The following is a 24,836-nucleotide window of genomic DNA, read 5'->3' as shown; positions in this document are numbered from 1 at the left end:
ATGCGCGGAGCTGCTGGAAAAGGACTCCTCCGATCTACCGCGCTGCTGTGTTTCTTGCCCCTTAAAAAAGAGTAAAAATATAAGAAATCTGGGCATGAAATAATGAGGAATTTGGGGGAAACTGATCCGAGAGACTTCGGGCTTCATTCCTGCCTTTTTTCCTATGCATAGTTTTAAAAGCGGCATCTTGAAACTTTTCTTATTCCCCCAACTCTCTTTCAAACTTCGGTCAAATCGAGACAACTTTCAGGTTTTCCTTAAAAATACTATTTCTCCCTCTTTCATTTGCAAATGTCTCTTCCAGGGCATTGTTCTGTGAATTCTTATCGTCTCAAATTTATATAGATAAACTCATTTTTATTCAAATGTGTAGGGAAATTGGTGTTTTTCGCAGGAGCAATAGCACAGGCTCTCTGGCGAGTTGTTTGCATCAACCTCTAGGAATTGGCGCTGAGGTAGAAAGTTCTATGTATAAGAGGGGTGATTATTTTAGAAAAGATAGTTTTAAAAAATAATATTTGAGTTACCAGTGTGTAAGTTGGATTTGATCTCTGTATTTCAGTGGTTTAAACATTTCCAGAAAGATAAGCGTGAGGCGACATCATTCCTCTTATAGAAAAAAAATCCTAAGTAGAGTCACCAACCTTCTCTTAAAAGTTAGCATCATGGATTTTTCCGACCTAGAATGGGCATTAAAGATCAACTACCACATCTCCAAAAAAGAAAACTGAACCAACAAATAACAGAATGGCAGGCCAACATCATTTTGCCAACTATGAGCATTGAGAGCTTGTGTACATGTTCGTGCCCCATCACTTTATAAATAATTTAATGAAAGACACTATTTTTTGCTAATATTCCTCATAGAATTTTGTACATTTTTTATATTTTGAAATCATATAATACAAATTTCACTTCCTCTGTATACAAACTGTTTGAATAACTGGTAAGAATCACTTTAAAAAAATAAAATACAAACTTTCAACATTGCAAGTGTGGGCATCAAGGTTTAGAAAGAAAACAATCTTATCTAAATCACTTTCTAAATTTTCATCATTCTCCTTGGCTTTTTACACGCAAAATACTAACTAAGCTGTCACACCCTAAATTAACAGGTTGAATATGTCCACCTAAGGAGCTGAACAAATATTTCAGAGAAAACATGAGTAACTTCACTATTCTTTATCATTCCTTATCTGTTAGTTTGCAATACAGCTGATGGAATTAGGTTATTATTGGATAATTAAGCACATTAATATTCTCCATCAAATAATCAGATGCTGAAATGAACTCCTATGTTTGTTAAAGAAACGAGAGAAGTAGTTTGATCTTATGTTTCCTCTGACAAAAATACTCATTTCAAAAAATCAAGTTATTCTGGCCTACACTCAATAGTGATTAGAAGATTTTTTCATATAAACCCTAGATAAAATAATCAACTTTAAAGAAGTCATCTTTCCTCATTCAACAAATTTCATAAAAAATTACTTAGCTTGTCTTGGCCAGATGCAGTGGCTGTCTCACACCTGTAATCCCAGCACTTTGTGAGGCCAAGGTGGGCAGACTACCTGAGGTTCAGGAGTTCGAGACCAGCCTAACCAACATGGTAAAACCTTGTCTCTACTAAAAATACAAAAATTAGCTGGGCATGGTAGCACACACCTGTAATCCCAGCTACTTGGGAGGCTGAGGTAGGAGAATCGCTTGAACTCAGGAGGCGGAGGTTGCAGTGAGCCAAGATAGCACCATTGCACTCCAGCCTAGGCAACAAGAGTGAAACTCCTTCTCAAAAAAAAAACAAAAATTACTACGCTTGTATTAAGTAATTATTTACTCTCTTGCATGTATTGAAAACAAGTCTCTGGGACTTAAGACCATGTTATATACCACAAAAATACAAATATAGTTTATAAAAGAGCTAAACTTACAGAATTGGATTAGTAGCACCCCATAGTTCCAGTAGGGAAGTATTTTATAGGTTTCTGGAGGCAGGGACAGTGCATCTTCATGGATATCATTATTAACAGTGATAGTCACAAGCATAATATAAGTATTTCTTTTTTGGGACCATAGCTTTATATTGCCTAGACGTAAAGATACAACTAAAATTCTGATTGTTTACTGTTTATTATTTTGATCATTATTGTAGTCTTAATACTTGTTGGATAATTGTTGGAATTGTTCACCCTGTTAGATATAGTCAATTAACAGATGCCACCATTTCACTCTTGTGCAACACTGACTGGTTCCCATGGCTACTTAGGGTCTCAATAAGTAAAAAGGCATTGGGTTAACTAATCTCTGCCCTTTCTGGAGGGCAATAACTGAGACTCAGTTTCACCAAAAATTTCGCCAGATGTTCAAAGAGGAAAGGAACTGGGCTACATAATTTGGGACCTAGGTACTTATCTTCTCTGTAATTGCAGCATGGACAAGGTTCCTGAAAGCTGGATCACCCCATGGACTGTAAACTTGAAGTCCTGCAAAGTTTCACCTATTACGTTGGTAGTCCTCAAAAAGAGTTCTGTGTTGCTTTGGAATCCTAAATCTGAATATATTCTAAAACAGTAGATTTCCCATTACACTATGGTTGGAATATTTATTTTATAGATGCAAAAAGTAGCTAGGAAAAACTAGTTAGATAAATGATAGCTGTCTAACTTATGGCTCAGTGTTCTCTTCATTTTGTGTTAACTCCCCTATCCCCACCACCACCACAGTAAATGACTGTGAGAGTTGTAGGTAGTATTCACTAGATCAATTCAGTGAGACAGTGCTTAAGCATCACGCAATTCAGATTTTAAAGATTATCAACAAAAAAAGAAAATATGTAGAATAAATATTAAAATGGGTGAAAGCATATATAGACTATTACAGAAAGTAAGACTTTGTGTTAGAATTGAATGTGTTCAGAAGGTCCATGAGAAATCACATCGATTATAACCGTCCTTGAAATTCCTCTTCGGGTACAACAGTATTGTATTAATTTTATTTCCTAAAAAGGCCACTACTACACTCAAACTTACAATTTTCTTTTTACATGTCTCAGGCATCCACCAAACTCCGTGTTCCCTTCTAGACTGGATTAGAAGCTCTTCAGAAGAAACCCCCTTATCATAGATACAGCCCAATAGAACTTTCTGCAATGATAAAAATGTTCTGTATTGACACTGTCCAATAGGTAGCCACTACCCATATGTGGCTATTGAGCACCTTAATGTGGCTAGAGTAAGTGTACAAATTAGTTTTTAATTTAAATTAATTTAAATAAAAATGAGCACATGTTGCAAGTGGCTAATATAGGACAGCAGAGCTTTAAAACAATTATTCTCAAACTTGGAAGAGCATACCCACCACCCACTTAGAAATCTCATTAAAAATGCAATATCAATTCCATTGAATTGGGGTTGAGCCCGAAATTCTGTATGTCTAACAAGCTTCAGAGTGATGCCAGTAAAGCTGGGATATGGCTGCTCCACCCTTAAATACTCAAGAGTAAGTAGAAGTATGCTGGTCTGATATCTGCCCCCTAACCCTGAGTTTACTTTTCCCTTTACTAAAATTTTGAATTCTTTAAGGGAATAAATGTGATTACCTTTGTAAACCTGGTATTTGTACACCACTCTTGGCATGTAGTGAACATTAAATTGTTGAGTGAATGAATGATGCTTGTTTGGTGCCTACCTCAAAAAGGAGAGCATTTGAGATCCTTGTGTCTATTCCTACAGTAACTGAACCTAAGCCAAAATTTAAGTAGACTCTTAACTGCACAAAATGAATAATCTTCTCACTGCCTTTAGGCACCAGCAGAGAAGGAATTTTTAAGTTGCCTCTGCAGTATATAGGAGGCAATGAATGTGAAGGAGTAGAATGTAAGAGTTAATGTTGAATCTTTCTACTACACATACCCTATGTCTGTAGAACATTTCTTCAGGAATCTTTTATTAGGACAGTATTTCACAGAATTTATTAGTATTATTTTTGTTAATTTACAAATCTTTATTCACCATGATTTACCATGTATGCTTTAGTGGCATAAAAGCACTGGTAGGTAGCAAGGTAATGAGACTCCAGAATCAAGTCTACAATACAATACCATTTATTAGAGGATAATGTCTTCAAGCCTGGGGTTCCTTATCGTTAGGCCTCAGACATTGCATTAAACGTTGAAAAAGTAAAAATTAAACTTCACTTAATATTAGTTTCCCTTACTAGAGGTCTTTCTTTATTAGGAATGCCAAAAACGAGTGTATACGTCTCTGCCAAACGCTAAGTCCCATGATTGGCCAAATTTAAGAAGTATTGCTACATTTTAAGAATCAATAAAAATGGCCGGCCGTGGTGGCTCACGCCGGTAATCCCAGCACTTTGTGAGGCCAAGGCGGGTGGATCACCTGAGGTCAGGAGTTCAAGACGACCCTGGACAACATGGCGAAACCCTGTCTTTAATGAGAAAATACAAAAATTACCTGGGTGTGGCGATGCATGCCTGTAATCCCAGCTACTTGTGAGGCTGAGGCATGACAATCGCTTGAACCCAGAAGGCGGAGATTGCAGTGAGCTGAGATAGCACCACTGCACTCCAGCCTGGGCAACAGAGCAAGACCCCTCTCAAAAAAAAAATTAGTAAAAATACATTTTTAAAGAATCTTCACATTTATAAATTAAGGCCAGGCGCAGTGGCTCAAGCCTGTAATCCAAGCACTTTGGGAGACCAAGAGAGGTCCCCCGATCACCTGAGATCAGGAGTTCGAGACCAGCCTGGTCACCATGGCAAAACCCCATCTCTACTAAAAATACAGAAATTAGCCAGGCGTGGTGATGCGCGCCTGTAGTAGCAGCTAATCCAGAGGCTGAGGCAGGAGAATCGCTTGAACTCAAGAGGCGGAGGTTGCAGTGAACCGAGATCCCGCCACTGCACTCCAGTCTGGGCAACAGAGCGATACTGTTTCAAAATAAATAATAATTTTATTCTCTTGTCTATCCGTTTGGTAGACAAGTGTAGCGTTACTGCCTTTTTGCAAATGATAAGGCTTTTAAGAGACAGATATTATCAGTTCTTCGAGAGCCCACAAAAACTGGGCTAGAGGACACAAAAACCTACACTCAAGACCCAAACAAGGAAGAGGGAAGGAGTCAAATCAAGTTGCATTTCCCCTACCCTCACCGCCCCCTTTCCTTCCCAAGGCAATAGCGTAGGGGACGCCCAGTAAGGTACGGAAAAGGCGGAGACAGAGGTTTCGTTCCCGCCCCTCAAATTCAGTCTCCAAAAAGGTCCGCATAATTGACATATAAGGGGCTTCAGTGAGTAGCAAAGTTGCCGAGATAAGAGTTGGTGTTCATCTCCTATAATGTCTGGTAGAGGCAAAGGTGGTAAAGGTTTGGGAAAGGGAGGCGCCAAGCGCCACCGCAAAGTGTTGCGTGACAACATCCAGGGCATCACGAAACCTGCCATCCGTCGTTTGGCCCGACGCGGCGGCGTGAAACGCATCTCGGGCCTCATTTATGAGGAGACCCGAGGTGTGCTTAAGGTGTTTCTGGAGAATGTGATCAGAGATGCTGTAACCTACACGGAGCACGCCAAGCGTAAGACAGTCACCGCCATGGATGTGGTCTACGCGCTCAAGCGCCAGGGTCGCACTCTGTACGGCTTTGGTGGCTGAGCCTCACCCCGGCTTTATTTAACAGCTTACCCATAAAAGGCCCTTTTCAGGGCCACCTCCATCGTCACACGAAGGGCTGTAACTGATTACAGAGAAGATAGAGGCGATTTGTGTTTCGTTTTGTAAACTTTATTGGGTTGTAGTTGAGTTAAAAGCCGTTTTCAGCGATACTCCCAAAATGGCGGATGTGTTAAGAACAAAAAGCGAAAGGACATTAGAAACTTAAGATATTTCGGTCTCAAACCTCCACGGAAAAAAATAGTGGAAATGATTCAGGAATACCACCAATCTTTCGTGACGTATGGTGTTTTATTACTAGTTTTCTAAAATTTAACTATTCCTATATTAGATGGCTACGACTTAACTACACTAAGCATTACATTTTTTGAAACGGAGTTGCTCTTATCCAGGCTCCAGTGCAATGGGGCAATCTGCTCACCGCAACCACCCCCGGGTTTAAGTGATTTTCCTGCCAACCTCCAGAGTAGCAGGGATTACAGGCATGCACCACCACGGTCGGCTAATTTTGTATTTTTAGTACAGACTGGTTTTTTACGTGTTGGTCAGGCTGGTCTGGAACTCCCGACCTCAGGTGATCCGTCCGCCTTGGCCTCCCTAAAGTGCAGGGGATTAGAGGCGTGAGTCACCGTGCCCGGCCTAAGTGTTATTATTTGTTAGCCATAGAACCTGAATGATTTTAGGGAGGCTGTGGACAGATCAATTACTGGTAAACTTAAAAATCCATTACTTGTGTCCAGTCGCGGTGCCTCAGGCCTGCAATCACAGCACCTTGGGAGACAAAGGCGGGCGGATTACTAGAGCTCAGGGGTTCGAGACTAGGCTGGGCAAACAAAATGGTGAAATTCCGACTCCACTAAAAAATTTTAAATAGGAAAGTTAGCACGGCGTGGTGGAGGACGCCCGCGGTCGCAGCTAATCTGCAAGGGCTGAGGCAGGAGAATCGTTTGAACAGGGAAGGCGGAGATTTAAGTAAGCTGAGACGGCGTCGCTGCACTCCAGCCTGGGCAACAGAGATCATGTCTTTAAAAATAAAAAATAAATAAATAAATAAATAAAAACAAGTTTGCCCGGGCTCGGTGGCTCATGTCTGTAATCCCATCTGTAATCCCAGCACTTTGGGAGGCCGAGGCGGGTGGATCACTTGAGCTCAAGGGGTTCGAGACCAGCCGGGCCAGCACTGCAAAACTCCATCTCTACTACAAATACAAAAATTAGCCAGACGGGAACGTGGTGGCGCGCGCCTGTAGTCCCAGCTACTCTGGAGGCTGAGGCAGGAGGATCGCTTGAACCTGGGAGACTGAGGTTGCATTGAGCCGACCTCGCGCCACTGCACTCTAGGCTTAGAGCACAGAGCAAGGCTCTGTCTCAAAAAGAAAAAAAAAAAAAGCCTAAGTTTTTGTCTTACCCAGTGAATTCTTTGCTGGGGCACTTACTGTGATTTCAGGTCATTGATCTCAAGTACTGGTAATTTATAACCTAAAGTGTTTCTCCTTGTGCTTTGTCAACCTACCATGTTATCTCCTGTGATCCTGCCTCCTAACATTTTCATTTTTTCACCACACCGAAGAAGTGGCTTCTCATTTGTTTTTTTTTTTGTTTTTTTGTTTTTTTGTCAACGGTCAATCTACTGTGTAAACACTATGTCATACTTTATAGGGATACAGAAAATTATGAAAATAATTATGGCAATTGCAGAAATGTTGTTGACAACTCCTGCCCTCAGGTGATCCGCCCGCCTCAGCCTCCCAAAATGCTGGGATTACAGCCATGAGCCACCTCACCAGCCAGTTGCTAAACGAATTCTTATTGCCACACACTGTTTTTTACAGACAAAATAATAATACACTGGTAAAGCACACCGAAGGATTTTAAAACATTGCCTTTGAAACACCAATACATTCAGTGTATGTTCACTTATATTAAGCACTATACAATTAAACAATGAAGAATTGCCCAGAAAAAAATAATGTAAATTGCCAGAGGTTCCATGCCCTGTTCTTCTCATGTGGACAGAAGGTACAAGGGTTGACTGTCTTCTGGGGTTGGTACAACAGGAAACTCAGGGAAAACTGCCATAAATGTTAATAGGAGAAAAAGGGAATTTGCACACAAGCCAAAATACAGACTAAGCACCACTTTTTTCATCATACAAAATATTTGCTGAGCTAGTTAAATACGAGCATTTAAGTGGAAATAAATGATGTGTCTAAAATAGAATGTTCAAAATAATAGTGGATTTTTTATTGTGCAGTTAGGATGCACCAAACACACAGTCCTAAAGATCATGGGTGTTTGAAGCAGAGTCAGCAATATCTAAGAAATCATTTACCTGCATAAATGAATTACGGCCTAATGAGCACGTCACCACAACAAAAAGTCAAGAGTGCAAACAACTATTTGTGGGGAAAACAAACAAACAAACTTGATAAACCATGGAATTCCAAGCAATAAAAATAGCAATCCTATCACAGCCTATTTCTGCATTATTTTGAATAACTAGATTTTTTTTTTTTTTTTTTTTTTTTTTTTTTTTTTTGAGGCGGAGTCTCACTCTGTCACCCAGGCTGGAGTGCAGTGGCAGGATCTCGGCTCATTGCAACCTCCACCTCCCAGGCTCAAGTGATTCTCCTGCCTCAGCCTCCCTAGTCGCTGGGATTACAGTGGCCTGCTACTACGTCCGGCTAATTTTGTATTTATAGTGGAGACAGGGTTTCGCCATGTTGGCTAGGCTGATTAAATAACTAGAATAACAAGAAATTGAGCTGGGCACAGTGGATTACGGTGCTGTAATCCCAGCACTTTGGGAGGCCAAGGCGGTCAGATCACCTGAGGTCAGGAGTTCCAGACCAACCATAGCCAACATGGCGAAACCCTTGTTTCCACTAAAACTACAAAATTAGCCGGGTGTGGTGGCACACACATGTGATCCCAGCTACTCGGGAGGCTGAGGCAGGAGAATCGCTTGAACCTGGGAGGTGGAGGTTGCAGTGAGCCGGGATCCCGCATCGCGCCACCGCACTCCATCCTGGGTGACAAGAGCGAATCTGTCTCAAAAAAAAAAAAAAAAAAAAAAAAGGTTGCAGTAATATTTCCCTGAACCCAGTTTTCCCTGGGCATAGTGTACACCTGCACCCTGGGGTTTTAATTGGAAGACTCCCGTGCCACGTAGTTTGTATTATATTAACTTGTATCCGTTTCTCCTGTTGATGTCTCAAATGAACTCTCAGGGCAAGCCAAAAAAAATAATGATTTAACTCCCTATGCTGTCACAAATAAAGCTTTCGTACACTTTTGTCCACAAGTTGTTTCCTTTTTCCCTGTAGTTTTGGTTTTGCCTCAGCACACAGCCGTTTTCTGTTTTGAGTTTCGCTGTAACCCATGCTGGAGTGCAGTGGCGCGATCTCGACTTACTGCAACCTCTGCTTCCCGGATTCAAGCGATTCTCCTGCCTCAGCCCCCGGTATAGCTGGGACTGCAGGAGGGCGTCACCACGCCCGTAATTTTGTTTTTTGGTTTTGCACTTTTAGTGAAGACGGGGGTTTCACCGTGTTAGCCAGGCTAATCTCGAATTCCTGACCTTTGTATAAGTTATTCGCCCGCCTCGGGCTACCAGTGCTGGGATTACAGGCCTGAGCCGCCGCTGCGGGCCATTTTGAAGACAATGGCCAAGAGAAAAAAGGCTAGAAGAGCCACGGGTCCTCCCCCTATCCCCTAACCCACCACGCTCCTTGTTTCAGGAGACGTTACTCCCTAGTGCTACCGCCCTTTCAACTGAAACTGTTGGTGGCTCTGAAAAGAGCCTTTGGTTTAAGTTGGCACACACCCTTAGTACAACTTATGCCCTCTCTCCGCGAATGCGGCGAGCTAGCTGGATGTCCTTGGGCATGATAGTCACTCGCTTGGCGTGGATGGCACACAGGTTGGTGTCCTCAAAGAGCCCCACCAAGTAAGCCTCGCAGGCCTCCTGCAGCGCCATCACCGCCGAGCTCTGGAAGCGCAGGTCGGTCTTGAAGTCCTGCGCGATCTCACGTACCAGACGCTGGAATGGCAGCTTGCGAATCAGTAGCTCAGTCGATTTCTGATAGCGGCGTATTTCACGGAGGGCGACGGTGCCAGGCCGGTAGCGGTGGGGCTTCTTCACGCCACCGGTGGCCGGCGCGCTCTTGCGAGCCGCCTTAGTGGCCAGCTGCTTGCGTGGCGCTTTGCCGCCAGTGGACTTACGAGCCGTTTGCTTCGTGCGGGCCATAGGAATGGGTTTCAAGCAACGGTCACAACGGAACCAACAGTTGTTCTTACTCCTATTTATAAAGGCAAAGTCCTTCTGATTGGTCCGAATCTTCCAATTTCGCGCCCTGACTTGTGATCGGCTACTAGGTCTCATTTTAGAAAACCTTAACCTATCTAAATACTTTTTTCCCCTAGTTCCTTACATTTTATTAGGTTTTATGTGCCTACCTGTATTATGTACCTTCATTGATTTTATTTTAAACACTTTGGGATTGTTTGACAGACGGAAATGAACTTTCTGCAGTTCCGGAGCGATTTCGAAAATTCCGCGTTTGAAAGTGATTGGTGCAGCTCAATTTGTCCTTTATATTTTTTAAAAAATTCTTATTTTGAAGAAATATTTTTAATATAAGTACCCTATTCCTTATATTCTGAACCTTTCAACAAACACTGGTTTCACTTCCAGACACTCCGTTCCTAGGGGATATATTAAAATCCCATCGCTCTTGAAATGTGTTCATCCTTTGATTACCGAAAAAGCTTAAATTTTTTGTAAGAATGCTGACGACTTTGATCAGATTATAAAAGAAAGACGATAGTATAATTCTGGAAACACGTAAATCTTTAGGTAATTTCCATTTTAAGATTATTCATAGATAATTTTAAAACCGGAAGCTGCAATTTGGTAGGAAACTAGAAACATAATATCCGTCTTTGTTTCTGTTTAAATTCGCACCTAAGGAGACATAACTTATAGCTAGATGTTACTGACAAGGCATCAGTTTTTCTAATGTTTTGAATGAAAAACTACGTTTTTTCCCCCGGGTGGTGTAGAAAAGGATTTAAGGTAGGTTTCGCATAAATATCCAATCGAAAAGTGACTTGAATTTAACTTTTTTATTGGCTGATTTGGTCCAATCAGGGATTGAGAATGATTAAGCACCTATTTGCATAAAAGACCTACAAAAACGGCCAGCTGTGCAGTTAAGCGTCCACTCTTGGGTGTATTCTTACTCCTTCATTTTGTTGCAATGCCTGATCCAGCTAAGTCCGCTCCCGCTCCAAAGAAGGGCTCCAAGAAGGCGGTAACCAAGGCGCAGAAGAAGGATGGAAAGAAGCGCAAGCGCAGCCGTAAGGAGAGCTACTCTGTGTACGTGTACAAGGTGCTGAAGCAGGTCCACCCTGACACCGGCATCTCCTCCAAAGCCATGGGGATCATGAATTCCTTCGTCAACGACATCTTCGAGCGCATCGCGAGTGAGGCTTCCCGCCTGGCGCATTACAACAAGCGTTCCACCATCACCTCCAGGGAGATTCAGACGGCGGTGCGCCTGCTGCTGCCTGGGGAGCTGGCCAAGCACGCCGTGTCCGAGGGCACTAAGGCCGTCACCAAGTACACCAGCTCCAAGTAAATGGACGCCTGTTCAAACCCAAAGGCTCTTTTCAGAGCCACTTAACAATTTCAATTAAGAGTTTTAATGCTGGGTGCTGCTGTATTCTACGGGAGAAGTGTGGCCAATACAGGTAAAATTCTACATTGCCAGTTTATCCTGTGCCTCTGTTAAACACTAAGATTTTAGAGCTTATTTGTCTTTATAAAGGTGGTGTGTAACTACATTGCCCAGGCTACTGGTGTTAAACTCAAGCAAGTTTTCCCACCTCAGCCTTGCCTTGTATTGCTGAGCAGATAATTTGACACAGCAGGAAAAGTGGACGTTCTAGTTTAGGAACCAAAAATTAAGTTTGCAACCTACATGCAATCAGCTTGGAGCAACACGTCCAGTCTGGAGCTGGTAAATTTGAGTATTCAAGATGACTTGAAAATACATTGAGCGCCTATGATAGTGAACCCACTCTAGATAGCATAATGTGATCTTTGTGGGAGCCTCCTAGAATTTAATGTCAACTGGGATATTATAGTTTACCAAGTACCTGAGAAAAATTGAAATTTCTTAATAGATAAGGATTAGATGACAAACTATGAAAATGAAAAAAAATGCCATGGAATAAACCTTTAGTTATTCAGCAAGTAATATGAGGGGTTTTAGGTGTCTTTGAAAAAATTTAGATTTGTAAGACAAAGTAGAGCAGAGAATATAAATACTAAAAGGCCTGGCAACAATGTGTCTTTGTTTTTAGGTAATGTTGGTTGGCAGTCAGCAAAAAGGCCAGGCTCAGGGAGTCTTAACTTGAAAACGCTAACAGGAATCAGCAAAACCATGTACACAACTTCTGCTGTGGATTTTTTAAATACCAAGATTACCAACTGTAATGGTAGGGTAATACAGACTGAAACCTCTACATTCCTCCACCCTCATGGGCATTTCTCTTGAATCATAAAATGTAGGGGTAGCAGGAGGTAAGGGAAGAGTATTTTAAGAACCTAGGTCTGAGATGTACCTTCAATTTTTCTTCAAAATAGCTGGTGGATGGACTAGTACTTTGAGTTTATTCATTTACTGAGAACCTATTAAATTACAGAAAATACTTAGGAAAGAGCAGTGAGAAAGATAGAAACTATCCCTGTCCTTTACCTGGATTGAAATCTAAAGTGGATATTTATACAATAAACTCACAAACTAAAGAAAGAAACATAAGTCTGAAGCTCATGTTTTTCTTTTAACGGGCTTTTGATGGGACTGAATTTAAATTGGCAAAAGCTGAATTAACATAATCTTGAAAACTTACAAGTTCCTGGAGGCAGTTCTGGATGGAGGGTGGAGCAAAAGAGATGGCAGAAGAAGAGCCAGCAGCATGGAATTCAAAAGTAGATATTCTTGCCTCCTCCCTAGTGGCCAGGGAGGAGGGGTGGGGAGAGAGCAAGAGAGCCATGACAGAGGAAGGGAGAGAGCACAGAGTTCAAGTCTATATTGATGGAACTATGGTTACAAATAGGGGCTACCCATTTATATTGTCATCTGGCCATGTCTCATCAGTGGTTTACAAGGATTTCATAGAATTGCTTTACTAAAATGTATGACCTCACTGAAATATAGAATACTATAAGACAGCAAATATTGTATATTTATGCAAATAATTTTTTAATAAAAGGTTTTTTTAATGTCCACCTGTATGAGTTAGTATATGATACCTCTGGAAGTAACAACTTAAAATAGTTACTAGTTAATGAAAATGAAAGTCTACTTTTCCCTCACACAAACCTAATACAGCTCAGACATGGGAGTTCCGATATCCTTAGAAATTCCCTCTGTCGCGGCCGGGCACAGTGGCTCACGCCTGTAATCCCAGCACTTTGGGAGGCAGAGGCAGGCGGAGCACGAGGTCAGGAGACCATGCTGGCTACCACAGTAAAACCCTGTCTCTACTAAAAATACAAACAATTAGCTGGGCGTGGTGGCTGGCGCCTGTAGTCCCAGCTACTCGGGAGGCCAAGGCAGGAGAATGACATGAACCCCGGAGATGGAGCTTGCAGTGAGCCAAGATCTCACTACTGCACTCCAGCCTGGGCTACAGAGAGAGACTCCATCTCAAAAAAAAAAAAAATCTCTCTCTCTCTCTCTCTCTCTCTATATATATATATATCTCATACATACATATATACATAAAATGTGTTTGTCCTCTATATATAAATGTAACGTGTTTCTTATTATTTGAAATACTCTCGAATATATTCTGCTATTGAATTCTCCTGTGGAGTACCAACCCAACAAATGGGACAGATGAAATTCATAGGAAGTGTTAAGTATTACCTATACAAGAAGTCTGTGAAATGTAGACAAAAATCAAAGCCTATATTCTTAATCAATCATAAATGAGTAGCCTGTGAGACATGTTAGACATAGAGAAAGTCAGCAGGGCTTGTGTGTGTGCTACTCAAGAAACAGGAATAGATGAAAGACCCAAAAACCTTTGGATATTTGTGAGACACCACATATTTATAAAGTACTCAATATTTATGGGGTCATAAATTGACCGCCCACTATTAACACCAGTTTTGGCTGGCCTCATTGGCCTTCTACAGACAGCATGCATATAAAAGGCATGGCTTGTCAGCATACCACTATTGAGCAATATAGGTGGCTGTATACCAATAGAGCAAGCGTGTGTTGGCTCCACATAATTTGCATCTGCTGACTCCTTTGCTTATCATGAACTCTGTTTCTCGAAATCACCCTCTCAGTGGGCAAAATATGCAAGAGGGAGAGAGAAACCTCACACATATGACATGCATAACCAAGGATTCAGGTAGTGAGACTGCCATTTACAACCTATCTGAAATGTGTTCACTTGCCAAAGCTCTTTCTGCTTGCTTCTTGCTACATGTTTCAAATTGATTCAATAAAATTAAGCTATGGAGCTCAGGAAACTTATATTGGGCTATGAGACTTTCTATTCACAGCCTCTGGAACAGCCTGCCTGGTAGTGTATTTGGAGGCTATCATTGCATTAAAGTAGTTCTCTGCATGACATTGTAATTTTGTCTTTCTGAATATATCACTGTTCCAGCTCCAGCTATCATGTTTACATTTAATCCTGAAGGAAGGGAAGGCCTGTGCAGTGGCTCACGCCTGTAATCCCAGCACTATGGGAGGCTGAGGCGGGCGGATCACCTGTCAGGACTTGGAGACCCGCCTTGGCCAACATGGTGAAACCCCATCTCTACTAAAAATACAAAAATTAGGTGGGCATGATGGCCTGCACCAATTATCCCAGCTACTCGGGAAGCTGAGGCAGCAGAATCACTTGAACCTGGGAGGTGCAGGTTGCAGTGAGCCAAGATTGCACCACTGCACTCCAGCCTGGGTGACAGAGTGAGAGACCCTGTCTAAAAAAAAAAAAAAAAAAAAAAAAAAAGTAAATGTTGGCAAGAATTGCTTCAGTTAGGAAGATAAGAAAACAATGCATCTCTAACTAGAATCAAATGTTCATTTTAACATGAACAGACGGCACTGACTTCAAATGTAGCTGTTTGCAATCAGCATAGGACTTGGTAAATCAGAAAAACACCTTGAAAAATGAAGTCAGGGCTACATGGTCAGACTCAATGCCTAAAGTGAATGAGATTGGGCTGAGTTTGAAGTCCAATGGCACTCTGCTTTTTTGTTTTGTTTTTTGAGACGCGGTCTCACTCTGTCACCCAGGCTGGAGTACAGTGGTGTGATCACAGCTCCCTGCGGCTTCAACATCTCTGGACTCAGGTGATCCCACCTCAGCCTCCCAAGTAGCTAGGACCGCAGGCACACACCTACATGCCCAGCACATTTTAAAATATTTTTTGTAGAGACGGTGTTTTGCCATGTTGCACAGACTGGTCTCAAATTCTCAGGCTCAAGTGATCCACCTGCCTTGGCCTTCCAAACTGCTAGGATTACAGGCATGAGCTACTGTGTCTGGCTTTGCTATTACAAATATCCATTCTAGTCAGCAATCAGGTACAGAAGAAGCTCCAATGCTACCTGCCTTAGTCCTGTGCTCTATCTTCCCGGATTTTCTCATCTCAGCATTGGAGACATACCTATTGGTGTCAATGTTCTTTATGCATTGACTCCCCCGACCCCCACCAATATGATTCAACCTTGCCTTTTGCTTGCTTGCTTTATTTATTTATTTATTTATTTATTTATTTATTTATTTATTCTTAGACGGACTTTCACTCTTGTTGCCCAGGCTGGAGTGCAATGGCATGATGTTGGCTCACTGAAACCTCTGCCTCCAGGGTTCAAGTGATTATCCTGCCTCAGCCTCCCGAGTAGCTGGGATTATAGGCGTGAACCACCACACCCGGCTAATTTTGCATTTTTAGTAGAGACAAGGTTTCTCCATGTTGATCAGGATGGTCTCAAACTCCCGATCTCAGGTGATCCGCCCGTCTCAGCCTCCCAAAGTCCTGGGATTAAAGGCGTGAGCTACCATGCCTGGCCACCTTTTGCTTTAAAACCTCAGCTTTCTCATTTCAAGGTAGTCTGCCTTGTTCCTCAAAGCCTTTCACATCTGAAATGCCCACATTACTTGAATCAAACCACAAAGGTGAACCACACATGGTCCTTATTATCTAGGACAGGAAACATTGTCCCATGGAGAAAATAATGTATACAACTTATCAAACAAAAATAACCAAAAGAGTCAGAATATATTTTTATTGTTTTTGTTTAAGCCCTTCTTCTTGCACCGTGAAGAATATAAAGAATTTATTCAAGCACAAAACATAAGGATGGACCACCTGGAAACACCAAATCCAAAGTAATAGAGATATAATTCTGAAATAGGGAAGTTCAGATTTCATTTATATAGGCAGAGTTAAAGGAGCTTATAGCAAGGCTCTGCACAACTTCAGGAGAATAGCTGAAGGCAGCTGTTAACCTTGAGGCAGAGAGTGAGGAGTATGTGCAAGGGAGCAAGGGGAAATTATCTTGATCAGGCTTGTTTGTTTGAAGTTATCCTGAAATTCACCTTTGAACATCCATGTGTGTGACATTCCCTGAAAGGGGAACAATAAATGTTAATTACCCACAGACTGTGTTTGCCCCAGGCTTTCAGCATTCTGACTGCACTGAATAAAAGCAAGCAGCTCCAGCTTCTCGGGGCTGCACTTTGGCCACTTGAGCCAGGTGACTCCTAGCTGCTCTTACACACTGCATACCTGTGTGTGAGTACTCTTTCCATCCGTCAGTCAGTCAGTCAGTCAGGGTCTGCGGGACAGATCTGGCAGGTGGTGCCCAGTGTGAGGAACACTGCAACGGATCTGGACCAAACCCTCGAAAATTAATGTGAAGTGACTGCTCAGTAAGTAATTGGTCCCCGCTGGGGATTTCCAAGTTCAAGGGGATTCTCAAGCTAGGGTTTCATCATGGGACAACAGTTATCAGCTCAACAGCAACAGTATGTAAAAGTATTGAAACAGCTGCTTAAAGCTAGCAGAACCTTGGTTTCGGAGGCTCAATTAAGGGATGTAATGCAAACTGTTGTATTCCATAGCCCATGATTCCCAGAAGAAGGCACACTAGACCTAGGGCTCTGGAAGCAATTGGGAAGAAATCTTAAACAACATCAGGTACAAGGGCAACAGGTCCCAGTAACATCTTTAATGTTATGGGCCTTGGTTAGGGCTGCTTTGGTCCTGCTCTACACAGAAGAGCCTAAAAAAGAAGGGGAGGAAGAACCATTATCTACCTTACTGCCTCCTCCTCCTCCTTCAGCCCCGCCATTACCCGGGTAAAGATACCAAAGAGGAGACGGAGGTGTTTCCTAAGTCTCCTCCCCCAATAAATTGGGAAGAAGACATGAGATATACTACAGTTATGGGACCCCGTCTTAGGCAAGCAGCATTAGAAGGGGAGCTCCTGGCTTGTCCCGTGGTGTAAGATCAACAGGCCAATTGGGTACAGAAGCCTATTACTTTCAACACTTTTAAGGAAATAAGGAAAAGCATTAGAGAAAATGGACCTGCTAGCCCATTCACAAGAGGATAATTGAGGCTATAGCAGATAACTACCATATTGACTCCATGGGACTGGTCAGTGCTAGCTAAAACAACTTTAGAGGCCAGTCAATACCTCCTCCAGAGGGCAGAATATAATGAATTGTGCGAACAACATGCTGACCAGAATCAATTGGCAGGACAGAACATAGCTGCTGTGCTCCAGGGGAGGGGTCCCTATATTAATATATAACAACAATTAAATTTTGTCCCTCAAGCCTATGCGCAACTGTCTTTGTGCACTCACGGGGCCTAGGACCAAATTCCTGAAGGTGGAGTTCAACAGAGATCTTTTATAAATGTTCCACAAGGGCCTCAGGAGCCATTTGTTGAATTTATCAATCGGTTAACCCAGGCACTTAAGAGACAAATCAGTCATGCCAAGGCCGCTGATATCTTATTGTTGTAATTGGTCTATGAAAATGCTAATGTGGATTGCCAGCAAGCAATGCAAGCAGTCAGAGGGAAAGCAGCTACAGTAGGGAACTCATATGAGCATGTCAGCTGGTGGGGACTGAAACACACAAAGCCAGAATATTGGCTATGGCATTAAAGCCTCAAAAAGTAAAAAGGGATAAAAATCCAAATTGTTTTCAATGAGAAAAGCCAGGTCATATGAAGCAGGAATGCCCCAATAGTAAAGACCAAAGTAACTCAGGAAAAGAACCCTCTTCTATATAAGAACAAGCCATAGTGGAACGTGCCCACTCCACCCTTAAAAATATGCTTAAAAAACAAAAAAGGGGGGAATACGAGTAAGGACCCTACAACACTACTAGCACAAGCCTTATTTACCCTTAAATTCTTAAATTTAGCTTTATTTACCCTTAGCTTCCTAAATTTAAACAATAAATTTCAATCATCCATAGAAAAGCACTTTGCAAAAACCTTTCAGAATATGAAACCTTTAGTTTTTATAGAAAGATGTAAATAGTAATCTATGGTGCGGTCCAAATGATTTGTTAACGTGGGGAAAAGGATAGGCTTGTGTTCACACTCCCTCAGGTCCTCTTTGGATTTCTGTGCGACACATCAAACCATACCATGGCGTGGCTGGAACCCAGCCCGGTACCAAAAATAAAGGAAATGACCCTGCAGGACCCGCAGCCCCAGAACGATGCGGCTTCCATGGACAACAGAGGCCCTGGACATTATGCTGAAGAAGACAACTCAGGAAGCTGAGCGAATCCCTCTCCAGACACAAACACCACTCCCTCCAGATAATCTGTTCCTTGCTATGCTCTTTGTTGTACATTGCAATACTCATAGGGTATTGGTTTTTCTCTCACTCTGCCTGCAACTCATACCTGCTACACTCTATTAGGCCCATCTTCTAGATCCACCTTTCTTCTGCCCTGTTACTTGGGCAGACACCCCCTTCCCAGTTTCTAACAACGTAACTGCTTTGGTAGGAGGGATTAACATACCCCTGGTGGGGTTCCTCAGTAACAGCCCTATAGAACAATGTGCAAAAACACCTCTCCTGGATAGACCCCCACTCCTGGGGGTAACTCTTTGATTGGAAAAGAATATTACTGATTATACTCATGCTTGTCTTATGTTATCTACTGCTTCTAGGATACAAAGCTGCAACACAAGCTGGAACCGCTGCACCTGTCAAGCCTGTCACTGTACACATCTGTATTCTTCAATCAACAAAACCTGATGCAAAAAACAAAAGGGGGAGATATAGGAGATCAGTCAGAATGGTAGGAGAAACTATAAGGAAAGGAGCGGACCTTCTGAAAGGTCAGAAGGCTGCTCTTACACACTGCATACCTGTGTGTGAGTATTCCTTTCATACATCAGTCAGCCAGGCTGTGCGAGACAGACCCCGAAAAGCACGACAACAAAGGGGAGGTTAAATGTTTAACAAGGATCATTAATTGAGAAGCCAGGACCGGCCAAGGTGGCTCACACCTGTAATCCCAGCATTTTGGGAGGCCGAGGTGTGTGTATCACGAGATCAGGAGTTCAAGACCAGCCTGGCCAAGATGGTGAAACCCCACCTCTACTAAAAAATACAAAAATTAGCCAGGCATAGTGGCAGGCACCTGTAATCCCTGCTACTCACGAGGTTGAGGCAGGAGAATTGCTTGAACCCAAGCAGCAGAGGTTGCAGTGAGCTGAGATCATGCCACTGCACTCTAGCTTGGCCAATAGAGTGAGACTCCGTCTCAAAAAAAAAAAAAAAGGCAGGAGACTTTTCTCCCTAATGCCTAATGTTGCTTAATTCTAGACACTGTATAGAGCAAGAAAGAAAAGAACTCAAGTTATCTCATCTCTCTCAATCTTAATGTGTTTTGGGAATTCCAACAGCTGGTTTTTTTGTGTGTTTTTTCTTCTTAAGGAGATGAGGTCTCATTTTGTCACCCAGCCTGGAGTGCAGTGGCTCAATCATAGCTCACTGCAGCCTCCAACTCATGTCTCTAATGACTCTCCCACCTCAGCCTCCAGAGTAGGACAGGCTACAGGAATGCACCATCACATCAAATTTTATTTATTTTCACAAACTATAGCACAGCAATGGAATATGCTTAACATTAGGAGAGTTTTGAGACCTACTACCTGGGTTGAAATTTGTTACATCATTTATTAACTGGATGACTTTAGGCATTATGCAGAACCATTCAGCTTGTTTCCTCATTTATAAACCAGAAACAATAAATTTTTGTAATGATGAGGCAATTGCTCAAGCTTAGAGTTGGGTCTAACAAAGAATTCTGACTTTTATTTCACTTTTGTTTCTACCACTATGAAGAACAAAATGGGGGCTTCTGCACAGCAACTTCAGAAGATAAGCAGGTTTTCTGGAAATGGAAGAGAGCAAGATATGATATCTAAAATCAAAGATATATGACACTGTTGGGGCTCAGAAACTGATATCCCAAAATAAGGCACTATGACATCCTGAACTGAAGAAGCTACAAGGTCTCTGACCTTCTCCCCACCCCTCCTGTCTCTCAGTTCTCTGTGTCTCCCAAAGCACAGGATGAAGTTGTTTTCAGAAGTTCCTTATCTGCCTAAAGTCCAAACCTGCCAAAGAATACAATTATCTTTAGTCTCTATCCTGAGTTTTCATTAAATGAACTAATACCACCGGAAGAAACACAAGCCTGTCAACAAGCCTAGACAGATTCTGTCACAAACCACTGCCTACTCTGCAGCCCTAACAGACATTGTCCCAGGCTCTTGCATGTTCTTCAAGGCCATTGAATTCCCCTAAAAGTCGTTTATTTTATTTTTTTTTTTTTTTTTGAGACGGAGTCTCGCTGTGTCTCCCAGGCTGGAGTGCAGTGGCGTGATCTCGGCTCACTGCAAGCTCCGCCTCCCGGGTTCACGCCATTCTCCCGCCTCAGCCTCCCAAGTAGCTGAGACTACAGGCGCCGCCACCACGCCCGGCTAGTTTTTTGTATTTTTAGTAGAGACGGGGTTTCACCATGTTAGCCAGGATAGTCTCGATCTCCTGACCTCGTGATCCACCCGCCTCGGCCTCCCAAAGTGCTGGGATTACAGGCTTGAGCCACCGCGCCCGGCCAAGTCATTTATTATACCCCTAAAAACACTTCTCAAGCTCCCATTTCCCTAGGAAGTAGGATAAACATCTATGCCCTATTGCAATATTGGGTGATCACTCTATCCAACCCCCTCTGCAGTGTACACGTTAATAAATTCATATGCTTTTTCTCTTATTAATTCTGGGCATTAATTTAACCTTTTTCTTCTTTTGGGCCCATGTTGAAACCTCTTTTTTCAACTTCTCTTCCAATTAGGTGTGGCCTTTTAGCTAAGTTCCTGCCAATGGAACATAAATACAAGTAAAGATTGACATTTCCAGGCCTGGGACATAACAACTTTCCACGAAGGATTTTTCCATCTTCTTTCCCTTTGCAGGGCAAATGTGGAAGCCACATTTAAGACTGCTAAGCCACAAAGACAGAGGGCATTTGGGTTCCAGAATTACTGCTGGAAGAAAGAGGGAACTGTTGATCTAGAATACCCTTTTTGAACCTCATATCCACAGAAGATAAACTTGTATTTATCTTAACTAGTATGCTCTGCACCAAAGAAGGGTCCAGATTCTTAATTTCTAAAAGGAAATTCATTCACTTGTTGCTGGATGAATCTTCAGGTCAAAACACTTCATCTGTAAAAGAAACATAAGATTTCATTGAGTGAAACAAAGCAAAATGTAGACTTCTTAAGAGTTAACCAGAGGAGAGGAAGCTATATTCACCTCTATCAGCAGCAGAACTTCCGTCCACAGCCTAGTGATCTTTCAATGTGGATGTGACCATGAGGATGAGGTAGTTTCATTGGATATGTTGCCTCTTGGATCCTCAATTAGAAAAGCATAAGGAGGGCTGGATGCTGTGACTCACACCAGTAATTGCAGCACTTTGGGATGCTGAGGCATGAGGATCACTTGAGCCCAGGAGTTCAAGACCAGCCTGCGTAATATAGCGAGACCTCATCTCTATAATAGAAAAAAAAATTAAACAAAATCAGTAAGGAGGCCAGGGGTCATGACTCATGCCTGTAATCCAACACTTTGGGAGACAGAGGTGGGGAAGACTGCTTGAGGCAAGGAGTTCGAGACTGCAGTGAGCTAGGATCACACCACTGCAGTCCAGCCTGGATAACAGAGTCAGACTGTCTCAAAAAAAAAAAAAGAAAGAAAGAGAAAGAAAAGAGAAAAGAAAAGTTCAAGGAGAAAATACAGACTCTATGATATTGACATTGTTCCCCAAAAGCATCACAGGATAATCTGGGTAAATTTTGTAGGACCCCAGACATGTCTTTTTTCCTGTAACTGCACTTACCAAAAAAGTGAAAGTAATTGATAGTCCATTATTATCAGTTATAATCATAAATAAAATCCCTGGATCTCATATTGGACAATTAGTCTCACTCAATATGAAGGATTAAGAAGAAATGTGATCTCTCAATTTTTTATCAAGGTTTATCTAGGGCTCAAAATCGGTAGTTGGGAACATGTATCATCTTCATAATTTAATTTTGTTTTATTAATTATGGATTCAGCCATCATATTATAACCATTATAGAAATTTTAATGTGGAGTTCTGTTGCCAGTAGAAGCAGTTTTCTTTGTACTTGGGAGCTCATCCATAGATATCTAGTATAATGAAATCTCAGAAAATGTTACAGCATATAAAGCCTTTTTATAAAGACTACATTGGATTCTTTCATGTGAAAAGTAAAATGATAGCAATTTTGCAGATCTCTTATTTTGTATTTTAAATAAATTATCATATAATAATACTCTTTCCTTAACTACTGGTGTCGTTGAATAGGGTGAGCAGTCCTCCATGGGGTTAGCACTCATTGCTCATCTTTTCCTGCCCCTGCCTCTTGGTTCAGTCTTAACTGAATGTCCTTGGGTATCTGGAACAACACTTTTGAAAAATGAAAATGTATGAATCAGGCCGGGTGCAGTGGCTCATGCCTGTAATCCCAGCACGTTGGGAGGCCGAGGCCAGCAGATCACCTGAGGTCAGGAGTTCAAGACCAGCCTGGCCAACCTGGCGAAACTCCATCTCTACTAAAAAATACAAAACTTAGCCAGGTGTGCAGGCGCCTGTATTCCCAGCTACTTGGGAGGCTGAGGCATGCAGCAGTGCTTGAACCTGGGAAGCGGAGGTTACAGTGGGCTGAGATGGCGCCATTGCACTCCAGCCTGGGCAACAGAATGAGACTGTATCCCAAAAAAAAAAAAAAAAAAAGGTTGGGCACGGTGGCTCACTCCTGTAATCCCAGCACTTTGGGAGGCTGAGGTGGGTGGATCACCTGAGGTCAGGAGTTGGGAACAAGCCTGACTAACATGGCAAAACCCCATCTCAACTAAAGATACAAAAATTAGCTGGACGTTGTGGCACATGCCTGTAATCCCAGCTACTCGGGAGGCTCAGGCAGGAGAATCACTTGAACCCGAGAGGCGGAGGTTACAGTGAGCTGAGATTGTGCCATTGCACTGCAGCCTGGGCAACAAGAACAAAACTCTGTCTCAAAATAAAAAAAAAAGTATAAATCAGTACTGAGTTACCTGGAAATTCCAGCTTAAGAAAAACAAAGACCCTGGTTTTATGTAGTTGGCTATCAGAATAATGCCCATAGCCCAAATATGCACCCAACTCAGGATCCATGAATCAATGTTTCGTCTCTCTGGTATGATCTTCCTACAGATGTATATAGAACTCACTCTCTTCTCTGCTCAGTCTTGTCAGGACCAAGAAAAATCTTCCCTTTCACCATCTGAAGTTTTTCTCAAATATCAACTAACAAAAAACAGATTAATAGGAGAGAAAGGGAAACAAGTTTATTAACATGCATGAGGGAGACCACAGAGTAATTACCCCAACCCCAGCAGTGGGGTACAGAAGCTTAAATGCCATCTTAAGGTTAAAGAATGGGGGCTCAGAACATGGCCAAAAACAGGTTAGGGTAGTCAATCATGCAAGACAGGTTATGGGAGGGCTTTGCTAACAAAGGTGGTCTTGTTATGTAGATGAAAATTCATAGGTAGCAGCCCTCAAGAAGAATACATATATAGTAAATGTTTCTTTCAGACCTTTAAAGGTATCAGACTCAGACTTTTTTTTTTTTTTTTTTTTTTTCAGAGGGAGTCTCATTCTGCTGCCCAGGCTGGAGTACAATGGCACTATCTCGTCTCTCTGCAACCTCCACCTCCTGGGTTCAAGCGATTCTTCTGCCTCAGCCTCCTGACTAGTGGGGATGACAGATGCCCGCCACCATGCCTAGCTAATTTTTGTGTTTTTAGTAGAGATGGGGTTTCACTATGTTGGCCCAGGCTGGCCTTGAACTCCTGACCTCAAATCCGCCTGCCTCGGCCTCCCAAAATGCTGGGATTACAGGCGTGAGCCACTGAGCCTGGCCCAGTGTCAGACTCTTAATCTTTCCTAGATTGGACAAGGTAAAGCCTCAGAAAAAAAACCTGGCAGAACCAAAGCAGTTTTTCTCAACAGATGCACATCTCCACAAAAGGCAGTTCTGTAGGGCAACTTCTGTTTGCAGACCCTCCAAAGAACCATCTCAAAATATGTCAAAGAAGTATACTTGCGGATGAAATAGTTGATTTCCTTCAGCCTTGTTGGCCTAAAAGAAAGATGTGGAAGCACAATTCATAATTTAAAGAATTTATGGTCGGGTGCGGCGGCTAACGCCTGTAATCCCAACACTTTGGGAGGCTGAGGCAGGTGGATCACGAGGTCAGGAGATGGAGACAATCCTGGCCAACATGGTGAAACCCCCTCTCTACTAAAAATACAAAAATTAGCCAGGCATAGGGACATGCGCCTAAAGTCCCAGCTGCTCAGGAGGCTGAGGCAGGAGAATCACTTGAACCCAGGAGGCAGAGGTGGCAGTGAGCCGAGATTGTGCCATTGCACACCAGCCTGGGTGACAGTGAGATTCCGTCTCAAAAAAGAAAAAAGAATTGGGGCCAGGCA

At 42.5% G+C, this 24,836-nt stretch overlaps 3 protein-coding genes and 1 long non-coding RNA gene across 4 annotated transcripts; 2 read left to right on the top strand and 2 right to left on the bottom strand.

Moving 5' to 3' along the window:
• Positions 1 to 5,319: 5,319 nt before the first annotated feature.
• On the top strand, positions 5,320 to 5,728 carry H4C6 (H4 clustered histone 6). Its single transcript, XM_015135733.3, has one exon. The coding sequence runs from the start codon at positions 5,352 to 5,354 to the stop codon at positions 5,661 to 5,663; it is 312 nt and encodes a 103-aa protein (XP_014991219.1). The 5' UTR covers positions 5,320 to 5,351; the 3' UTR covers positions 5,664 to 5,728.
• A 3,694-nt stretch (positions 5,729 to 9,422) lies between these two features.
• On the bottom strand, positions 9,423 to 9,959 carry LOC144340551 (histone H3.1). The gene has a single exon (XM_078000866.1). The coding sequence runs from the start codon at positions 9,928 to 9,930 to the stop codon at positions 9,520 to 9,522; it is 411 nt and encodes a 136-aa protein (XP_077856992.1). The 5' UTR covers positions 9,931 to 9,959; the 3' UTR covers positions 9,423 to 9,519.
• A 952-nt stretch (positions 9,960 to 10,911) lies between these two features.
• H2BC9 (H2B clustered histone 9) lies at positions 10,912 to 19,540 on the top strand. The gene is given in 2 exon segments (NM_001193825.1): positions 10,912 to 11,435; positions 18,928 to 19,540. A coding segment is annotated over 1 exon segment (381 nt). The 5' UTR covers positions 10,912 to 10,942; the 3' UTR covers positions 11,324 to 11,435; positions 18,928 to 19,540.
• Positions 19,541 to 20,581: 1,041 nt separating this feature from the next.
• LOC144340550 (uncharacterized) lies at positions 20,582 to 21,832 on the bottom strand. The gene is made up of 2 exons (XR_013416796.1): positions 21,587 to 21,832; positions 20,582 to 21,496 (listed from the first exon to the last, which is right to left on the bottom strand). It is a non-coding gene; the product is annotated as an uncharacterized LOC144340550 (long non-coding RNA).
• Between the last annotated feature and the right edge of the window lie 3,004 nt (positions 21,833 to 24,836).

Source organism: Macaca mulatta, chromosome 4 (assembly GCF_049350105.2).
Source record: "Macaca mulatta isolate MMU2019108-1 chromosome 4, T2T-MMU8v2.0, whole genome shotgun sequence".
Classification (NCBI taxonomy): Eukaryota; Metazoa; Chordata; class Mammalia; order Primates; family Cercopithecidae; genus Macaca; species Macaca mulatta.
Note: the sequence above shows the minus strand (reverse complement) of the source record. Positions and strands in the feature narration are given on the sequence as shown.